Source organism: Nerophis ophidion, linkage group LG17 (assembly GCF_033978795.1).
Source record: "Nerophis ophidion isolate RoL-2023_Sa linkage group LG17, RoL_Noph_v1.0, whole genome shotgun sequence".
Lineage (NCBI taxonomy): Eukaryota > Metazoa > Chordata > Actinopteri > Syngnathiformes > Syngnathidae > Nerophis > Nerophis ophidion.
Genome location: NC_084627.1, coordinates 22398029 through 22417254, shown reverse-complemented (window position 1 = coordinate 22417254; position 19226 = coordinate 22398029). Strand labels below are relative to the sequence as shown.

Below are 19226 nucleotides of genomic sequence, written 5' to 3'. Positions count from 1 at the left end.
TTTTAACTTCTACCTTTTTAATAGACTGATACAGCAGCAGCATCGTCCAATGTTGACTGGCAGTTGGTGAAGTGGATCCACTCCAGTCAACAGAACTTCAACAACGAAAGCCAAAAGTGTGCCAACGTCTGCAAGAGTCCCACTGACAAACGACCACAGCCCCCTGAAATCTCCAAAAACTCAAATGTTGACATAGTCGGTGAGTCAAAACCTCCAAAAGAGTTTGGTGGAGACCCTTCCAAAGCCCAGCCGTGTGAAGAGAGTTTTTGCCCAAAATCCGCCGCCGATGTGATTTGCTGTACCAGTTCCAAGAAACATTCAGGTGTCACACTAAAACCAGCAAAGGATCACACTAAAACGACTCGCAGTGTAAAATGTGAGGACACTGTGGCTCTCTGTATCTCAAACGATCCCAAGCTCAAAACAAAAACAAGGAAAAGAAAGAACAATAGCAGTGACTTTAAAAGCAGCACTAAGAGAACTTTTAAAGGACCAGAGGTGCAAAAGACTAAATCCATTCTTAGGCCTGAGGTGGTCCAACGTGATGCTTGTTGTGTGTCATGTGGCAAGATACACCCTGGCACCTGCTCCTGCCTTCCCCAAAGTCTCACTCGTCTCGACCACCCGTCCCCTGCCCTGCCAGTCGAAATCAGCTGTAGCAAACCCAACGTTGAGGCTGTCTGTCATAAAGAGGCCAAAGTGATTCCTAAAGCGCCGTCCTCTGCAGCCCGCAAGTCTTGCGAAAAGTCTGGACGCTTCAGCAAGTCTCTGGACCTTCCCAACCGACCTATTAAATCCCTGCTGGTAAAGATCGATCTAAATCTACTTTGTAGAGTTCCCCAGGTGACACCCATGAAGGCTGAGAAACCTTTGCACACATCTGAAAACAAACCGGAAGCCAGCAAAAACCCTAAAGCCATCAAAAAGAGTTTACCTCAAATTGTGAGAAGCATGAGCACTAGCAATCGTGCATGCTACCACTAGTACCTCGTCCTTGCATATAAACTTGTCATTGACAACTTCTAGGTGGAGATACATGACAAAACTCTTCCCAGGAAGAAGCTGAAGCTGGAGAAACAGAAGACCTCATCCGACAAGAATTCCTCAGTCAAAGTGGAGTAGGTTATCGAACGCCATGTTTCTACCAAGCGGCTTAGAAGCCGTGCTGTTGTTTGGAACAATAATCCTTCCACGGAAGTGTAGGCTGTGTCAGCTACGTTAACATTATAAGAGTGGGACACAGTTTTTAACATGCATTTAAAATCATCAAAGAAGAAATATTACAAATATACCGTATTTTATGGAGTATAAGTCGCTCCGGAGTATAAGTCGCACCTGCCGAAAATGCATAATAAAGACGGAAAAAACATTTATAAGTCGCACTGGAGTATAAGTCACATTTTTTGGGGAAATTTTTTGATAAAACCCAACACCAAGAATAGATATTTGAAAGGCAATTTTAAATAAATAAAGAATAGTGAACAACAGGCTGAAAAAGTGTACATTATATGACGTATAAATAACCAAATGAGAAGGTGCCTGGTATCTTAACGTAACATATTATGGTAAGAGTCATTCAAATAACTATGACATATAGAACATGCTATACGTTTACCAAACAATCTGTCACTCCTAATTTCTAAATCCCATGAAATCTTATACGTCTAGTCTCTTACGTGAATGAGCTAAATAATATTATTTCATATTTACGGGAATGTGTTAATAATTTCACACATATGTCGCTCCTGAGTATAAGTCGCACCCCCGGCCAAACTATGAAAAAAAACTGCGACTTATAGTCCGAAAAATACGATACTTTATATATTAAGTAATAATGTCCCAATTCCAAACACCATACATTTGAGATTTTACGTGCCGATTTTAACAACTTAAAATTTTGTAATGACAACTACACCCAAGATCCACATGTACATCAAACAGCTGGTGTGTAATAAGTACAATACTAACGGAAACAAACAAACAAGGCTCAACAAAAGACAAAATTTGCATATTTATCTATATGGCAAAGACTACTTCCTGAATATGACAACACACCTGCGACAAGCTTAAATTAATGCATACTTGCAAGTGATACTAAGAAGTGTAAGAAAACAACATATAACAAATGGACAGCGCAGTTATCTATCAGCTCAAAATGTTAAATAAGAGATTTTAATATTAAACTACACTAAATTGGCCCTAGTGTTTGACTGTGAGTGTGAATGTTGTCTGTCTGTGTTGGCCCTGCGATGAGGGGGCGATTTGTTCAGGGTGTACCCCGCCTTCCGCCCAAATGTAGATGTGATAGGCACCAGCGCCCCCCGCCACCCCAAAGGAAATAAGTGGTAGAAATGGATGGATGGATGATGAACAGAACTATGCTCCTTTGGTGGAAACTCTGTACTTTATTTCAACTTGCTTTAGTGTTATTGTGCATAAACTCCTGTTCCTGCGCTCAGCTCTCATATTGTTTCTCCTGCCAGAGGTTGCAGCAACAGACCAGACCAGCAGAAGCAAAATAAATCAAAGAAAAGTCGTGTGCATTTGCTGCAGCCCCCAAAAAAACGAGACTGTGGTAAATACACCAAAGTGCACAAGTTGTCAAGCTTGGAGACTCACAAGGAAGCCTCAAAGAGCAAAGACTCGAAAAGCAGCCGAACAAAGCACACTCCGCTAGAAAAGGTAACAAGCTAGCTTAAAGGGCGTTGCTGCAGGTTGCCTTGTGGTTCTAATCTTCATTTTGTTAAACTTGCAGAAGCCATCTACACAGGTCCTCAAGCAAGTAACCTCTAAGCCCTTGCTCTTGTGTGAGGACAGGTAAGATGCAACGAAGCACAGCAGCAGCTTCATTAAGTTAACAAGTAAATTCCGTGCAGGAAGTATCCAGTGAAGCACTACATCAGGGAGGCCAAAAGACTGAAGCACAAAGCAGATGCAGAGGTTTGTGACTGAATCCATTCTCTTACATCTCCACAAACTGTTCACCGATTTTGTTGCTCCTTTTTTCTTTTAGTCCGACAAGCTCAGCAAAGCTTTCAACTACCTTGACGCCGCCATGTTTTTCGTGGAGAGTGGCATCGCCATGGAAAAGGACCCGCAGATCTCAATGTCTTCCTACACCATGTTTGCAGAGACCGTGGAGCTCCTCAAGTGAGCTCTCCTTGCACAATACAGGCCTTTTAAATTTAGGTATAAATTATGATTGTGTCATCCAACTCTTCCACAGGTTTGTGCTAAAACTTAAAAACTCCACTGACTCATCTCTTCCCGCCTCAAGGAAGGACTTTGTAGCATTATGGTAACGTACACTCTCTTATCAGCACTGTTTCCACCAAGGAAAACAGTTGTTTATTTGCCCTTTTCTATTGCACTTATCCAAAACCGGTAATGAGTAGGGGTATCTCGATCCGATATTGATGGCCTTGTTCACACTAAGGGTCAATTTCAGATTTTTTTTTTTTTGCCCAAATGCAATCTGTATTGGATTACTTTCATGTCAGTGTGAACAGTGCATATCCAAATTTGTCATATCCGACCCAGGCCTTTTTTGTTTGAATATATAGTGGGGCAAAAAAGTATTTAGTCAGCCACCGATTGTGCAAGTTCTCCCACTTAAAATGATGACAGAGGTCTGTAATTTTCATCATACTTCATCATACTTCATCATACTTCAACTGTGAGAGACAGAATGTGAAAAAAAAATCCAGAATTTCACATTGTAGGAATTTTAAAGAATTTATTTGTAAATTATGGTGGAAAATAAGTATTTGGTCAACCATTCAAAGTTCTCACTGATGGAAGGAGGTTTTGGCTCAAAATCTCACGACACATTGCCCCATTCATTTTTTCCTTAACACGGATCAATCGTCCTGTCCCCTTAGCAGAAAAACAGCCCCAAAGCATGATGTTTCCACCCCCATGCTTCACAGTAGGTGTGGTGTTCTGGGATGCAACTCAGTATTCTTCTTCCTCCAAACACGACGAGTTGAGTTTATACCAAAAAGTTTTATTTTGGTTTCATCTGACCACATGACATTCTCCCAATCATCTGCTGTATCATCCATGTATCCATTTTAGTATAAACTCAACTTGTCGTGTTTGGAGGAAGAACAATACTGAGTTGCATCCCAGAACACCATACCTACTGTGAAGCATGGGGGTGGAAACATCATGCTTTGGGGCTGTTTTTCCGCTAAAGGGACAGGACGATTGATCCATGTTAAGGAAAGAATGAATGGGGCCATGTATCGTGAGATTTTGAGCCAAAACCTCCTTCCATCAGTGAGAGCTTTGAATGGTTGACCAAATACTTATTTCCCACCATAATTTACAAATAAATTCTTTAAAATTCCTTCAATGTAAATTCCTGGATTTTTTTTTCACATTCTTTCCCTCACGGTTGAAGTGTACCTATAATGAAAATTACAGACCTCTGTCATCATTTTAAGTGGGAGAACTTGCACTATCGGTGGCTGACTAAATACTTTTTTGCCCCACTGTACATCGGATATACGTGCGATGTGTCCTCAATGTGAACGCTACCGCGCTCAGGTCGCATTCATCCGACCAGAACGTTGTCAAAAAATGATAAACATCACAATTATTTGCCAAAATAGATGGTTGGAAAAAAAAAAAAAAACCATGGAGCAGAAAACAGGTGAAAATGAAATGTTTTAGGAAGTCCACATACTCTTATCTCCAACTTCTCGCCCGCAGACATTGAAGCAAAATATCCCGCAAAACTGCCAAAGCCAAAATACTTGTCCTCCTCCTCCTTAATCTTCTATGTGCAATAATTCGTTTTAAAAACATTTTAACTTGGTTGCACAAAATCCATGAAATTGCCACAAATATGGCAGTGGAAGCCATGTTAACTTACGAAAACACTGCAGTGCGTGCGACGTGATGACTTCATGTCCGCTAAAAAGATCTGATTTGACCTAATTAATCCGAAGTGGACATCCGACCCTGCAGTGGGAATGTAGCCATGTCAGATATTGGTCAGATATCAGCAAGAAATAAGTGTCAAATAATATTGACTTGCATCTAAAATCTCTGATAGAAGCAGTCCTGCATCACGTATACTTGTGCAAATTCGGACAGCCAGTTAACATCTAAATATCCTCCAATAAGCACACAAGATTTTTTTTTTTTTGTGTAATTTAGTCAAGTCCTTTACATAAAATAAACATGGTAGGCTATAGGCTATTAGGAGTTAGCATCTACACAACAGCTAAGCACACATCATACATTCATTGAACAATATTGCAGTCTAAAACATGAAAATTGTCAATATAAACAAAAATGTAGTAGTTATAGTTACATATTATTTACAGATACAAAGTTTCCAGAGGAGAAGAAGTGTATTAGAAAGTATCCAATAATAAATGTCTGCATCATTCATTTCACTACGTCATGACCTCAACTTGTGTAATTTATATGACCTATAGGCCTCACTAAAAACAATTACCTATTCTCTTCAATTTAGACAGCGTACATCTATTCCAAATGTTTAATAATCAATTGGTAGAAATGTCTTTATCATTAGATCGAATCTGGGCCGATTTGCCATTTTTAACTGATCGGCGATTGGCCAATGAGCTGATCTGTATTGCAGCTCTGTCCCAGTGTTATCGTACACACGTGGAAGAATCTTTGAAGGGGGATGCATACTTAGGGTAGACACAATTACAATTCCTTATTTCTTGTTACACACATTCAGGTGTTGTATGAATTCCAGGCAGGTGTGTGTCTTGCCAGAACACCGGCTCCAATTTAAGTGCAAGCTGTAACGAGCGTGCCATCCAGAAGCTGCTTCTACAATATTATTCCTCACCACCAGGGAGGGAAAATAAACTAATTTTCTTCTTAGTCACTGACTGACTAGAAGAAAAAGAATAGTTAAGCATGCCACACGCACACGCACTCACAGCTGACTGCTAAAGCTTCAATGAGAAGTTGAGGTCATTGATCCAGATATCGATACTATTGATACCTAGTTTAGAAAGTTTCCTACTTCTTGTTACAAAATTATTTTGGAAGGTTTTTTTTATTGTTTACAAACTGAAGGGGTAAGTATCTAGATCCAGGAATACTTTGAAGGCAAAACCCAAATTATTTAAATAAGTTATTTTTTGCTTTTTTTATACTGAAGAAAATGTATAAAAGCAGCACTTGGGTTTTTGCTCCCATTTTTCATGAGTTGAATCAAAAACTTTTGCTATATACAGACTTATTCCTCTCAAATACCGTTCACAAATCTGTCTAAATCTGTGTTCGTGAACACTTCTTCTTTGCCAAGATAATCCAACCTCACAGTTATGTTATATCACAATGCTGATTAAACAGCATTAATATTGCACAGGTGTAGCTTAGGGTGCCCACGATAAAAGGTCACTCTGAAATGTGCAGTTTTGCTTAATTGAAGATCAGGGCGGGGGGTCGGAAAAGCAGTCAGTATATGGCGTGACAACTATTTGCCTCACGCAGTGCAACACATCGCCTTCGCAGAGAGTTGATCAGTTTTTTGATTGTGGCCTGTGGAATGTTGGTCCACTCTTCGTCAATGGCTGTGCGAAGTTGACGGATATTGGCAGGAACTGGAACACGCTGTCGTATACATCGATCCACAGCATCCAAAACAGGCTCAATGGGTAACGTGTCTGGTGAATATGATGCCCATGCAAGAACTGTGATGTTTTCAGCTTCCAGGAATTGTGTACAAATCCTTGCGACATGGGGCTGTGCATTATCATGCTGCAACATGTGGTGATGGTCTCGGATGAATGGCACAACAATGGACCTCAGGTTTTCGAAATGGTATCTGTGCATTCAAAATGCCATCGATAAAATGCAATTGCGTTTGTTGTCCATAACATACGCCTGCTCATACCATAACCCCAACTCCACCAGAGGCCACTCGATTCACAACCTTGACATTAGCAACCCGTTCTCCCACATAACACCATGTGGAATGTGAGCATTTGCTCACTTAAGTCGGTTACGACAACAAACTGCAGTCAGGCGGAGACCCCGATGAGGCAGACGAGCATGCAGATTAGCTTTTCTAAAACAGTTTCTTAGTTTGTGCAGAAATTATTTAGTTCATGCAAATCAATTGTTGCAGCAGCTGTCCGGGTGGCTGGTCTCAGACGACCATTGTGGTAAACATGCTGGATGTGGAGGTCCTGGACTGGTGTGGCTGGTTACACGTGGTCTGCGGTTGTGAGGCCGGTTGGATGTACAGGCAAATTCTCTGAAACGCCTTTGGAGACGGCCTAGGGTAGAGAAATGACCATTCAATTCACGGGAAACTGCTCTGGTGGACATTCCTGCAGTCAGCATGCCAACTGCACGCTCCGTCAAAACTTGCAACATCTGTGGTATTGTGCTGTGTGATAAAACTGCACATTTCAGAGTGGCCTTTTATTGTGGGCAACCTAAGGTACACCTGTGAAATAATCATGCTGATTAATCAGCATCTTAATATGTCACACCGGTGAGGTGGGATGTATTATTATGAATAGGTATTTTGTGTAATGTAAAAGTTTTACATTTTTCAGTGCAACTCATGAAAAATTAGAGCAAAAACAAAAGTGTTACATTTATATTTTTCTTCAGTGTAGTTATTTTTCACTACTCATTTTATCTTGTAAAAAAAAAATGTAGCATTCATTAACAAAAATAACTAGCTGATTTGCAAAAAACGGAAAATTATGAATTCAATAAGCTTCATAAAAATTTTTGTATTGTATTTATTTCTATAATATAGTGTTAAAGTATCGAATCAAGACCGGAAATTTGATCGGATCGGAGGCCAAAAATGATGATTGGAATAAATTCATTAACCACTATTGTTCTCTGTTTGACTAATTTCACTCGATCAAGCCTTGCTTAACTTTCCACACTACAAAAATAATTAAACGAGTGTTTGGTTCCAGCTGATTTCGTATCGGATCAATATTACATCAGCCAGTACTCAAGATCCCAATGTCGAGAAGTGAAAAACTTGTACCACGTGTTTTTTTTACAGAAGAAACAAAATAGACAAAACATTTAAAAAATGCAGGGGAGGGGCAGATTGTAAAGAGAACCAGCTGACACATTACTTGGTGAAAATGTATTTTATGTTCATATGCTTTTGTCTTTATGTGTGATTTAGCCCAAAAATAAGAATAAAACCTTTTCCTTTCAGTCTGAAGTGCCAGGCTCTCCTGCAGATGGCGATGTTTCGTCAAAAGCACGAAACTGCACTGAAGTACTCCAAGACGCTCACCGACCACTTCAGTGTGAGGATTGTCACATTGTTCCTGATAAAAATCAGTTTAAATAGTTGTAGAAGTGCACTAATGATGGTATTTATGGTTCTTTGAAAGGTCTTTAGGAGCCGTTCTATAAAGGAGCTGTTCAAATGAATGGATCATTGTTAATTTTTTATTTTTTTTATTTTTTTTTAAACAGTTTTTTATCATCAAGGAAGCAATCACTGGTAGCAGTCATACAATGGCGTGGATTAGAATAATTTACATTTACACAACTATTACTCTGTTGGTGGAAATTATTCTGAAATATTTGCTGTAATTTAATTTTTGTTTTATTTTCAGTGTAAACATTCCATAAAGTGACATCACCATTTAGAGTTTTCCCTTACCTGAAAAACATAGTCGCCCAAGAGCATTTTAATGAAACGGAAAAAATACACAAATAAGACTAAAATGTGTATACAAGTATCAATAAAACTAGAATAAAAATTAAGATATGATAAAAATGCGAATACACCTTACCCTGTGTGTGTGCACTTGAACTACTTTATATATTAATTTGAAAAAGTGAATCCAACTAAAACACCTAGTATATATGTATATTTTTAAAAGCGAATCTTAGTAAAATAAAATTAATATAATTTAAAAAAAGTTAATTTGCTGCCGCTATTTTTCTTTGACTCTGACACACGCTGTATTTTCATGTGCATTAAAAAACAACTCCCAAACGACTCCCACCAAAGAGTCATTCATAAGACTCAGTTTGATAGTGAAAGTCACATGTGCAGTGCACGCTTACACCTACAGAAAAGTGTAAATGCTCTGAGAAGCGTTTTGATTAAAACACACAATAGAAAGAAATGTATTTAGGAGCGTTGCAATAATCCAGCCTTATATCATAAAGTGCTTACACGTTTGAGTTTATTTCGAACATGCAAGCATACAACATGATATATCACAATTTCCAGTTTCTCTTTCCAACATGTTCGAAAAGGAGTAGGAAGAAGCAGAGCATATTAAATCCTACCCCTTTTCTTTTACATAACAATTGCTAAAACTTTTGTTCACTTCCTGTTCTCAATGTATTCACAATATACTCCATAAGTATCACAAAAAAAAAAAGAATAAATAATTGGTTAAGTAAGTTATATTCAATACGATGAGATATGTAAGGTTATTTTGAGAATGAAAGAATGGCTGGATGAATAAATTCAGAATGTTTATCATGATTCACGTGCGCTTTAATTTCAAACTTTAATTTCAAACTTTAATTTCCACATCTGTTGCAGAGCTCCTCACTTGACCCTTCTGTCTGCGCCACAAAGTAAGTAACTCACTGTTGTCATGTCAGCGTCAGCATTAGCAGCACATTCACTCCATGTCCTATCTTTTCTGGTAGTGGTGCAGTCACCCCATCCTCCATGGCCAGCATCCCGTCCCCTGCCTGCGGCGCCACCAAACAGAGCGGGTCAGCCGCAGGGCCCGCTGGCTCCACGGTGTGCGTACCTCTGGCAATAGAGCAAGTGGCGCTCTCCTATGTCAACATCACAACGTTGGTCCTGAGCGCTCACGACCTCTGGGAGCAGGCGGAGGAAATGGCGAGCAAAGGCAGCGGTAAGGTGGTGCTCATTGTCAATTATTTATTTGTTCATTTGAGAAGTTATATTTTATAAAATATATGTAGTATTGTTTATTCATATTTGTACACATTTTATTTATTGCGTTTCATATTTAACAAATTTAGATGTAAATTTAACTTTTGGGAAATGTTACTGTCACCTTCCAAAATAATAAGAAGCAGTAAAGCACTTTGAGTCACTAGAGAAAAATGCCATATAAATGCAATTCACTTCACTAAATGTTTTACTTGTACATGGACAATATTGATTTAATCTGATCGTCATTCGGATTACAATGTTACAGTGCACATGGACCCTGAAAAAAATGATCTCATTATGTCGTGGATTTTCATGCATCTCACTTTAAATTGGAATACTTTGACATCAGCAGAACCTAACAAACGGAAAAATCTGTCATTATTTGTGCGATGGCGCCATCTTTTGGACGGGTTTGCTCACTGCAGGTGCTGAAGAAGCAGTAGAGTTCCATTGATTGATTGATTGATACTTTTATTAGTAGATTGCACAGTACAGTACATATTCCGTACAATTGACCACTAAATGATAACACCCCAATAAGTTTTTCAACTTTTTTAAGTCGGGGTCCACGTAAATCAATTCATGGTCCAAATACATACTATCAGCATAATACAGTCATCACACAGGTTAATCGTCATATTATATACATTGAATTATTTACATTGTTTACAATACGGGGGGTGGGATGAGGAGCTTTGGTTGATATCAGTACTTCAGTCATCAACAATTGCATCAACAGAGAAATGGACATTGAAACAGTGTAGGTCTTATTTAGTAGGATATGTACAGCCAGCAGAGAACATAGTGAGTTCAGATAGCATAAGAGCAAGTAAATACATTAGAAGTACATTTGATTATTTACATTAGGTTATTTACAATCTAGGGAAATGGGATGTGAATGGAGGAGGGTATTAGTAAAGGGTTGAAGTCGCCTGGATGTGTTGTTTTAGAGTGGTTTTGAAGGAATATAGAGATGCACTTACTTTTACACCTGTTGGGAGTGCATTCCACATTGATGTGGCATAGAAGGAGAATGAATATTGTAAACAAGGATTTGCGCATATCTGCTTGTCCGACATCACGGTATTAATTTATAATTATTTCCTTCTGTTCACTACTTTTGTTGAACCTCTCTATTTGAAATGGATCGGTTCTGCGCTTTTTATGTTGTAATCATTTACGGGTCGTATCACGTCTTCTAGTTACGACATTCTGTGTATGTGATTCAGGCTAACATTTAGCACTTGGAGTAGCTGTAATGTCGTGAATAAAACAGCTCGTTAAGACGACAACTCACTAGATCTCTTCTTTTATTGTTACATTGACACATGACACTGTAGACCAGGGGTGCCCATTACGTCGATCACGAGCTACCAGTCGACCGCGGGGGGTGTGTCAGTCGATCTCCAGCCAGGCTTTTAAAAAAAATAGACCTAAAAATTAGTGATCATCAATCTTCACCAAGACGTCACTTAAATGACATTCACGGTACCGGAGGGTCTTGTGAGATGACGTTGGCTGCTGCAAGATCATTATTATTAAAATATGACCGAGAGGAAGGCGAGAAACACTTTTTATTTCAACAGAGTCTCGGAAAACTGGCGTGCACAAGCGATCCCTCAGAAAGCTGGCGTGCACATCACTTGTGCACGCCAGCTTTCCGAGACTCTTATTTTGTTAGCGCAGGCAGCATGAAGCAGGGCTTTTATTGTGAAGATAGGAAATGTGCAGTCGGCCTTTAGAGTTTTGACGGAAGGGACGGCGCGAAAGTCTGTTGAAATAAGAAGTGTTTCTCGCCTTCCTCTCTGTCATTTTTTCATAATAATGAACTGGCAGCAGCCAGCGTCATCTTACAAGACCCTCGGGTGCCGTGAATGTCAATCAAGCAAGCTACGGAATTTTCCGCCAATGTTTTTCTTGTAAAGTGTATGGAAGCTGGATGAATTAGATGCCAAAAACCAACCACTTTCATGTGGTATTGTACAGAAAGGACAACTTTTTTCCTCCTCCATTTGAAAATGTGGGCGTTATCATCATTACTGTCTGATTCCAATCAATGCAAGTCATCAGAATCAGGTAATACACCAACTTATATTCTTGTCTTCGTGAAAGAAAGACATCTATATGTGTTACACATGCTTGTATTATCATACAAAAATGTCTCTTTCATAAATAAATAAATATAAATGATATATATAAATGAGGTAGATCCCCTCGAGTTGGTCAATTGAAAAGTAGCTCGCCTGCAGAAAAAGTGTGGGCACCCCTGCTCTAGACCATATTTTTGTTTTAAAGCAACAAACTCAACTGTGTATAATGCTACTTCTGTACATGTTGAATTGGGGCAGACAGCAGAAAGACAACCGATTCATTCCGAGACTATTACATTTCCTCCCCACTGATATCAAAGACATGCGCTGTAAGAAAAATATAACCCAAATTTCAAAAGTTGTGTATTCATGTGCCACAATTTGAATGACTGTCGGCATAAACCACCCATCTCGATCAGAATGAAAATCTGATCCGAATGTGTGTGATCGGGTCAGAATATTCTGAATAGCTTGTTTACATAAAGCATTTTTATTTCGGTTAGGTTTTTAATCCGATTAAATGTGTCCATGTGCGCATAGCTATTGTACAAACTGCAGATATCTCGTCAAAGCTGCTGATGCGTGAAATATTTCAGTGCAGACTAAGCCTCAGCGGATTAATCTGTGCATTTCTCTCAGCACTTGAGCATGTTTATTCGACAGCAAAATTAAATGAACGGAGTGAATCCTCTTGTCAGTCATCCACTATCTTTTTCTTTGTGGGTTGAGGCAGGACTGCTATCATACACTCATATACACACACACACACACACACACACACACACACACACACACACACACACACCATACTTGCCAACCTTGAGACCTCCGAATTCGGGAGATGGTGGTTGGTTGAGGTTGGCGGGATTTGGGGTAGGTTGGGTGTATATTGGAGTATCCCGGAAGAGCTAGTGCTGCAAGGGGGGTTCTGGGGGGTTCTGGGTATGTGTTCTGTTGTGTTTATGTTGTGTTACGGTGCAGATGTTCTCCCGAAATGTGTTTGTCATTCTTGTTTGGTGTGGGTTCACAGTATGGCGCATATTTGTAACAGTGTTTAAGTTGTTTATACGGCCACCCTCAGTGTGACCTGTATGGCTGTTGACCAAGTGTGCTTTGCATTCACTTGGGTGTGTGTAAAATCCGCAGGCGCGCTGTTAGTATGGATGAAAAGCGGTCATGACGACAGGTTGTAGAGGACACCAAAGGTAGGGCCTTTAAGGCACGCCCCCGATACTGTTGTCTGGGTGGAAATTGGGAAAAATTCGGGAGAATGGTTGCCTCGGGAAATTTTCGGGAGGTTCACTGAAATTCGGGAGTCTCCAAGGAAAATCGGGAGTGTTGGCAAGAATGACAGACACACACACACACACACACACACACACACACACACACACACACACACACACACGGGCAGAGAACTAGTAAGAAGCTCTAGGAGGTAACAAAAATTAGGAGGAAAAAAAACATTGCAAAACCAAATGTTTGTGTGTGTGAATATTTTGGCTTGAGCCCAAATGAGCAAGATGAGCGCATCAACAAAAACAAATGAGCAACCTTGCCAAATCTGTTGGAAAGTGATGGCAAAAAAAACAAAAAAAAAAACAAACCACCTGACCCAGTTTTTCCAACTAGGGAAACAACTGCACTTAAGAACTTTCAATATTTAACGCAATTTTTGCTTACAGAGATTGAGAGTCAATTGATTTTGTATTGTTTGTTTACTTACATACTATAATTGAGTTATTGACCTTCCAATTACAGTAGTCAAAAATACTATCGGAATATCTAAGTTCATTGCGTTTTAATGAAATACCTGCATTATATTTGTATTATTATTAGTATTAGACTTAGACTTAGACTGCCTTTTACTGTCATTCAAATTTGAACTTTGCAGTACAGATAAGAACAAAATTTCGTTGTATTAGTTCATGGTAGTGCAGGATAAAAGAGCTATTATAGTTGCATTAGTCTTTCATTTGGTGTGAAAATAATGCTGACAATGATATGGTTTATCGGCGATAATTTGTGGAACAAAATCCAACCTTTTAATGCCAGAATTGATAAAGTTTTAAGTTTTTATTAAATTTTTTTATTATACACACTACCGCTGCTTTTGTCCTACAAAATAGATGTCATATATCACATGAAAGAGTCGGACAGGAGGACACGCATGCTAGCAACACTAGCATAACTATGTTAGATATAGTATTGTCACTTTTTAAAAGCAACATTTAACTAGTTTATCAAACAGCTCTCACATCTGTAGTTGACTAACAAAACCGTCTTTATTGTCAATTTTTAAACAGGGGCTGGAGATAAAACATTTGACAATGTGAGTTGAGATAGGCGCCAGCGCCCCCCGCGACCCCGAAAGGGAATAAGTGGAAGAAAATGGATGGATGGATGGAGTTAACTGGGAAAAAATGGAATACAAATAAAAAAAAAAAAATGCTAAATGTATAGGGTAATGTATCAACATGTGCATTTTGCTAAAATATGTCCATTTTAGAAAAAAAATGCAGCTGCAAATGTGCAAAGTTTCGCAAAATATGCATCTAAAAATAAAGAATCAGCGAATTCTCAAAACACATTCTTTAGAGTTTCTCACAAACCGCCAACTCGGCGAGTCTAAATTAAATAATTCAAATGTGGGCAAAATCAAAAAACGTTAAGCTTTCACCAAAGGCTGCAATCATTAATGAAGCTTTCAGCACATACATTTGGGCAAAAAAGTATTCAGTCAGCCACCGATTGTGCAAGTTCTCCCACTTAAAATGATGACAGAGGTCTGTAATTTTCATCATAGGTACACTTTAACTGTGAGAGACAGAATGTGAAAAAAAATCCTGGAATTCACATTGTAGCAATTTTAAAGAATTTATTTGTAAATTATGGTGGAAAATAAGTATCTGGTCAACCAATCAAAGCTCTCACTGATGGAATGAAGTTTTGGCTCAAAATTCATTCTTTCCTTAACACGGATCAGTCGTCCTGTCCCCTTAGCAGAAAAACAGCCCCAAAGCATGATGTTTCCACCCCCATGCTTCACAGTAGGTCTGGTGTTCTTGGGATGCAACTCAGTATTCTTCTTCCTCCAAACACGATGAGTTGAGTTTATACCAAAATGGATACATGGATGATACAGCAGAGGATTGGGAGAATGTCATGTAGTCAGATGAAACCAAAATAGAACTTTTTGGTATAAACTCAACTCGTCGTGTTTGGAGGAAGAAGAATACTGAGTTGCATCCCAAGAACACCATACCTACTGTGAAGCATGGGGGCGGAAACATCATGCTTTGGGGCTGTTTTTCTGCTAAGGGGACAGGACGATTGATCCGTGTTAAGGAAAGAATGAATGGGGCCATGTATCGTGAGATTTTGAGCCAAAACCTCCTTCCATCAGTGAGAGCTTTGAATGGTTGACCAGATACTTATTTTCCACCATAATTTACAAATAAATTCTTTAAAATTCCTACAACGTGAATTCCTGGATCTTTTTTTCACATTCTGTCTCTCACAGTTGAAGTGTACCTATGATAAAAATTATAGACCTCTGTCATCATTTTAAGTGGGAGAACTTGCACAATCGTTGGCTGACTAATTACTTTTTTGCCCCACTGTATGTGTGAAATTATTAACACATTACCGTAAAATATCAAATAATATTGTTTATCTCATTCACGGAAGAGACAAAGAAAATGTCAGCAATCGTCACACACACGTCAACCAATAAGAATTCGGCGGGGTAGGGTCATGGCAGAAGTGCATTGTGGGTCATGGAATGCTAGCCGCTAAATGCTACTGCCGTAGCTATTAAAATTGATCATTTCATCGTTGGCGGTAACTTATAAAAACTGAGAAGGGCTGAACAAAAATGGCACCGAAAAGGAAATCATGTACTGCAGATTACAAGCTGGACGTAGTGAAATATGTAGCAGAAAACGACAAGAAGAAGCTGCGCATACCTTTTGGAGTTGGCAGAGTTGTTTAGAAGCGACATCGAGGAAGAAGATTTCTTTGGATTTATCGATTAGGAGTGACAGATTGTTTGGTAAACATATAGCATGTTCTATATGTTATAGTTATTAGAATGACTCTTACCATAATATGTTACGTTAACATACCAGGCACCTTCTCAGTTGGTTATTTATGCGTCATATAACGTACACTTATTCAGCCTGTTGTTCACTATTCTTTATTTATTTTAAATTGCCTTTCAAATGTCTATTCTTGGTGTTGGATTCTATCAAATAAATATCCCCCAAAATGCGACTTATACTCCAGTGCGACGTATTTATGTTTTTTTCCTTCTTTATTATGCATTTTCGGCCGGTGCGATTTATAATCCGAAAAATACGGTAGATATTGGGTTTCACTATGTAAAAGTGGTTTGAGTCACTAGAGAAACGCGCTATATAAATATAATTCACTTCACTCCAAAGCCTGTTTGTTTCCCAATGCAATTTAATGCAGCCAGGGACTATGTAATGTTTTAAGGTTCCACTCTGTCACTTCATGTTTTGTTTTTGAATGCTTTTAGGTGTTCTAGCCAAGCTGGACAGCCATGTGGGCCCCCTGAGCCTGACTTCTTCTGTGAGCTTCATGGTGCGTTACACTAGACAAGGTGTGTTGTGGCTGCGGACGGACAGCCAAAAAAGCAAATGAATGTCTACTAAGGTACCTCACCCGTAATAACCCAAAACACTTGAGTGGGTCACATTCTGAAACAACCTTGCTTGGATGATATTGATCTAATTGCACTAAAGCAGGGCTGAAGTCCTAGAATGCTATTTCAATCAGGCCTAATTTCATCATTATTTGTTTGTTTTGTTACTTCTAGGACAGACTCAACAATATCATGAGCTTTATCACTTTTTTTTTAAATCAAACTGAGGGGAATGTTCCGAAAACGCTAACATTTAAAGCAGACTCAAGAAAGTGCCTTAAACAGTCACAATCAGAGTTTTGTTAGTCCAGGTGCAAATCATGTTTGTCAGTCCAATGTATTCTATTTATTACCTTTTCTTTTTCTACAAACGGTGCACTTTTCGTTTGAGTTTGCAGGAATCGTTCGCAGCCGAAGTGGTTTCTGTGAGCGGATTTATTTTCCACGCTGTTTTTTTTTGAGGTAGTGGATGAGATTATAATAGTCACCAAAAGTCGAGTTAGCATTGAAGCCTCGTAGGAAAAATGTAGTGATCACGTTTCTTGCCTTTTGAGTTGCAGGAGTGTAATAAATGCAAAGAAGTACTTTGATGTCAGTGCGCACTTTTTGGCCCAAGCAAGTGCGTTGATTGTGATCATTTCAACGTTTATTGACTTATGTTGGCTTATCATACGAATGAAATGTGAACAAATATGTTTGGTTAACTCATAAAATGAGCAAGTGTTGTTTTTGATGTTTGCTAATTTAGTCGGTGGGTAATTAAAGGATGAAAGTGCAAAAAGTGATTTGATTGAAAACCTTTATTTTTCCCAGACAAGGTATTTAAAAAGCATTAAAAACTGTCTTCATCTTAAATTCACATTGTTTTTCATGGTCTAACCTGCAGATTCCTTTGTAAGCGATCGGTTTACTTTTCCTGTCCCAAACCCCGATGACCTAGAATGTTTTTTTTCCTTTTGTGGATTATGAATTTTCTGTTGCAGTGTTCATGGATAAATAAACACTGGAAATTAATTAGATTTTATGTTTTTATTATCTTCTGTTTTTCCCACTCAAATGGATGAGGATTCTGTACAGTCAACATGACAATAATTGGAAAGCATGAAACAAAAAAGATATATTGTAGGGAAATTAACCCTTCAACATATTTACAATGAACTTTGTTTACTTTCTGTATTTCTCATGCAAACTTCAGTTTCGTTTCCGATTACCCTCCAAAGTTGGGGTTTACAAACGCAGGCTGTAAATGAAGAGTAAACGATTAGTACTTTTTCTCGAGAAAAAAAGTTGAACTAGCTACTTTGACTACAATTTACCTCGTTGACACTGCTGGTTGTTCGAGTTGGCAGACTTAGATCGCTCAGCTTGTATCCTCTCACACTGAACATGTAGAAGAGCAGTCCGGCTAATAGGCTGATGATCACAACGGCTCCAATGGTGGCGCCTACAATAACACCGCGGTCTGATAGATGACAAAAGAACACAAGAGCTAAGCACACAATAGCACACAAGCTAGAGCAGGGGTCACCAACGCGGTGCCCGCGGGCACCAGGTCGCCCGTAAGGACCAGATGAGTAGCCCGCTGGCCTGTTCCAAAAACAGCTCAAATAGCAGCACTTACCAGTGAGCTACCTTTATTTTTCAAGTGTTATTTATTTACTATCAAGCTGGTCTCGCTTTGCTCGACATTTTTATTTGTAAAAGAGACAAAACTCATAGAATTTGAAAATCCCCAAAAATATTTTAAAGACTTCGTCTTCACTTGTTTAAATAAATGAATTTATTTTTTTACATTGCTTCTTTTAGAAAGACAATTTTAGAGAAAAAATACAACCTTAAAAATGATTTTAGGATTTTTAAACACATACCTTTTTACCTTTTTAAATTCCTCCCTCTTCTTTCCTGACAATTTAAATCAATGTTTAAGTAAATTTATTTTTTTTATTGTAAAGAATAATAAATACATTTTGATTTAATTCTTCATTTTAGCTTCTGTTTTTTTCAACAAAGAATATTTGTGAAATATTTCTTCAAACTTATTATGATTAAAATTTAAAAAAAATATTCTGGCAAATCTAGAAAATCTTTGGAATCAAATTTAAATCATATTTCAAAGTCTTTAGAATTTCTTTTAAACTTTTTGTTCTGGAAAATCCAGAAAAATTATGATTTGTCTTTGTTAGAAATATAGCTTGGTCCAACTTGTTGTATATTCTAACAAAATGCAGATTGGATTTTAACCTATTTAAAACATGTCATCAAAACTCTAAAATTAATCTTAATCAGGAAAAATTACTAATGATGTTCCATAAATTATTTTGTTATTTTTTTCCAAAAGATTCGAATTAGCTAGTTTTTCTCTTCCTTATTTCGGTTGAATTTTGAATTTGAAAGAGTCGAAATTGAAGATAAACTATGTTTCAAAATTTTATCTTCATTTTTTTCCTGTTTTCTCCTCTTTTAAGCCATTCAATTAAGTGTTTTTTTTCATCATTAATTCTCTACCAAAAACTTTCCGTCAAAGGAAAAATAATGTACGACGGAATGA

The 19226-nt window shown here is 38.3% G+C and overlaps 2 protein-coding genes across 4 annotated transcripts in view; one reads left to right on the top strand and one right to left on the bottom strand.

The window, feature by feature from the left end:
* Nucleotides 1-17692, top strand: part of aff1 (AF4/FMR2 family, member 1) — a 60073-nt gene extending 42381 nt beyond the window's left edge. Inside the window, exons 9-19 of the mRNA XM_061876575.1 lie at nt 25-942; nt 1027-1118; nt 2484-2682; nt 2756-2817; nt 2877-2940; nt 3014-3150; nt 3227-3298; nt 8195-8288; nt 9551-9585; nt 9661-9875; nt 16553-17692. Of these exons, the coding sequence (XP_061732559.1) occupies nt 25-942; nt 1027-1118; nt 2484-2682; nt 2756-2817; nt 2877-2940; nt 3014-3150; nt 3227-3298; nt 8195-8288; nt 9551-9585; nt 9661-9875; nt 16553-16677 (2013 nt within the window). The 3' untranslated portion in view covers nt 16678-17692. The remainder of the gene's footprint in view (nt 1-24; nt 943-1026; nt 1119-2483; nt 2683-2755; nt 2818-2876; nt 2941-3013; nt 3151-3226; nt 3299-8194; nt 8289-9550; nt 9586-9660; nt 9876-16552) is intronic.
* Nucleotides 17299-19226, bottom strand: part of LOC133536216 (macrophage mannose receptor 1) — a 70717-nt gene continuing 68789 nt past the window's right edge. For all 3 annotated transcript variants that reach the window (XM_061876571.1, XM_061876572.1, XM_061876573.1), the window contains 2 exons: nt 17995-18140; nt 17299-17918 (listed from right to left, as the gene is read on the bottom strand). In XM_061876571.1, coding sequence (XP_061732555.1) covers nt 17886-17918; nt 17995-18140 — 179 coding nt within the window. In that variant the 3' untranslated portion in view covers nt 17299-17885. The remainder of the gene's footprint in view (nt 17919-17994; nt 18141-19226) is intronic.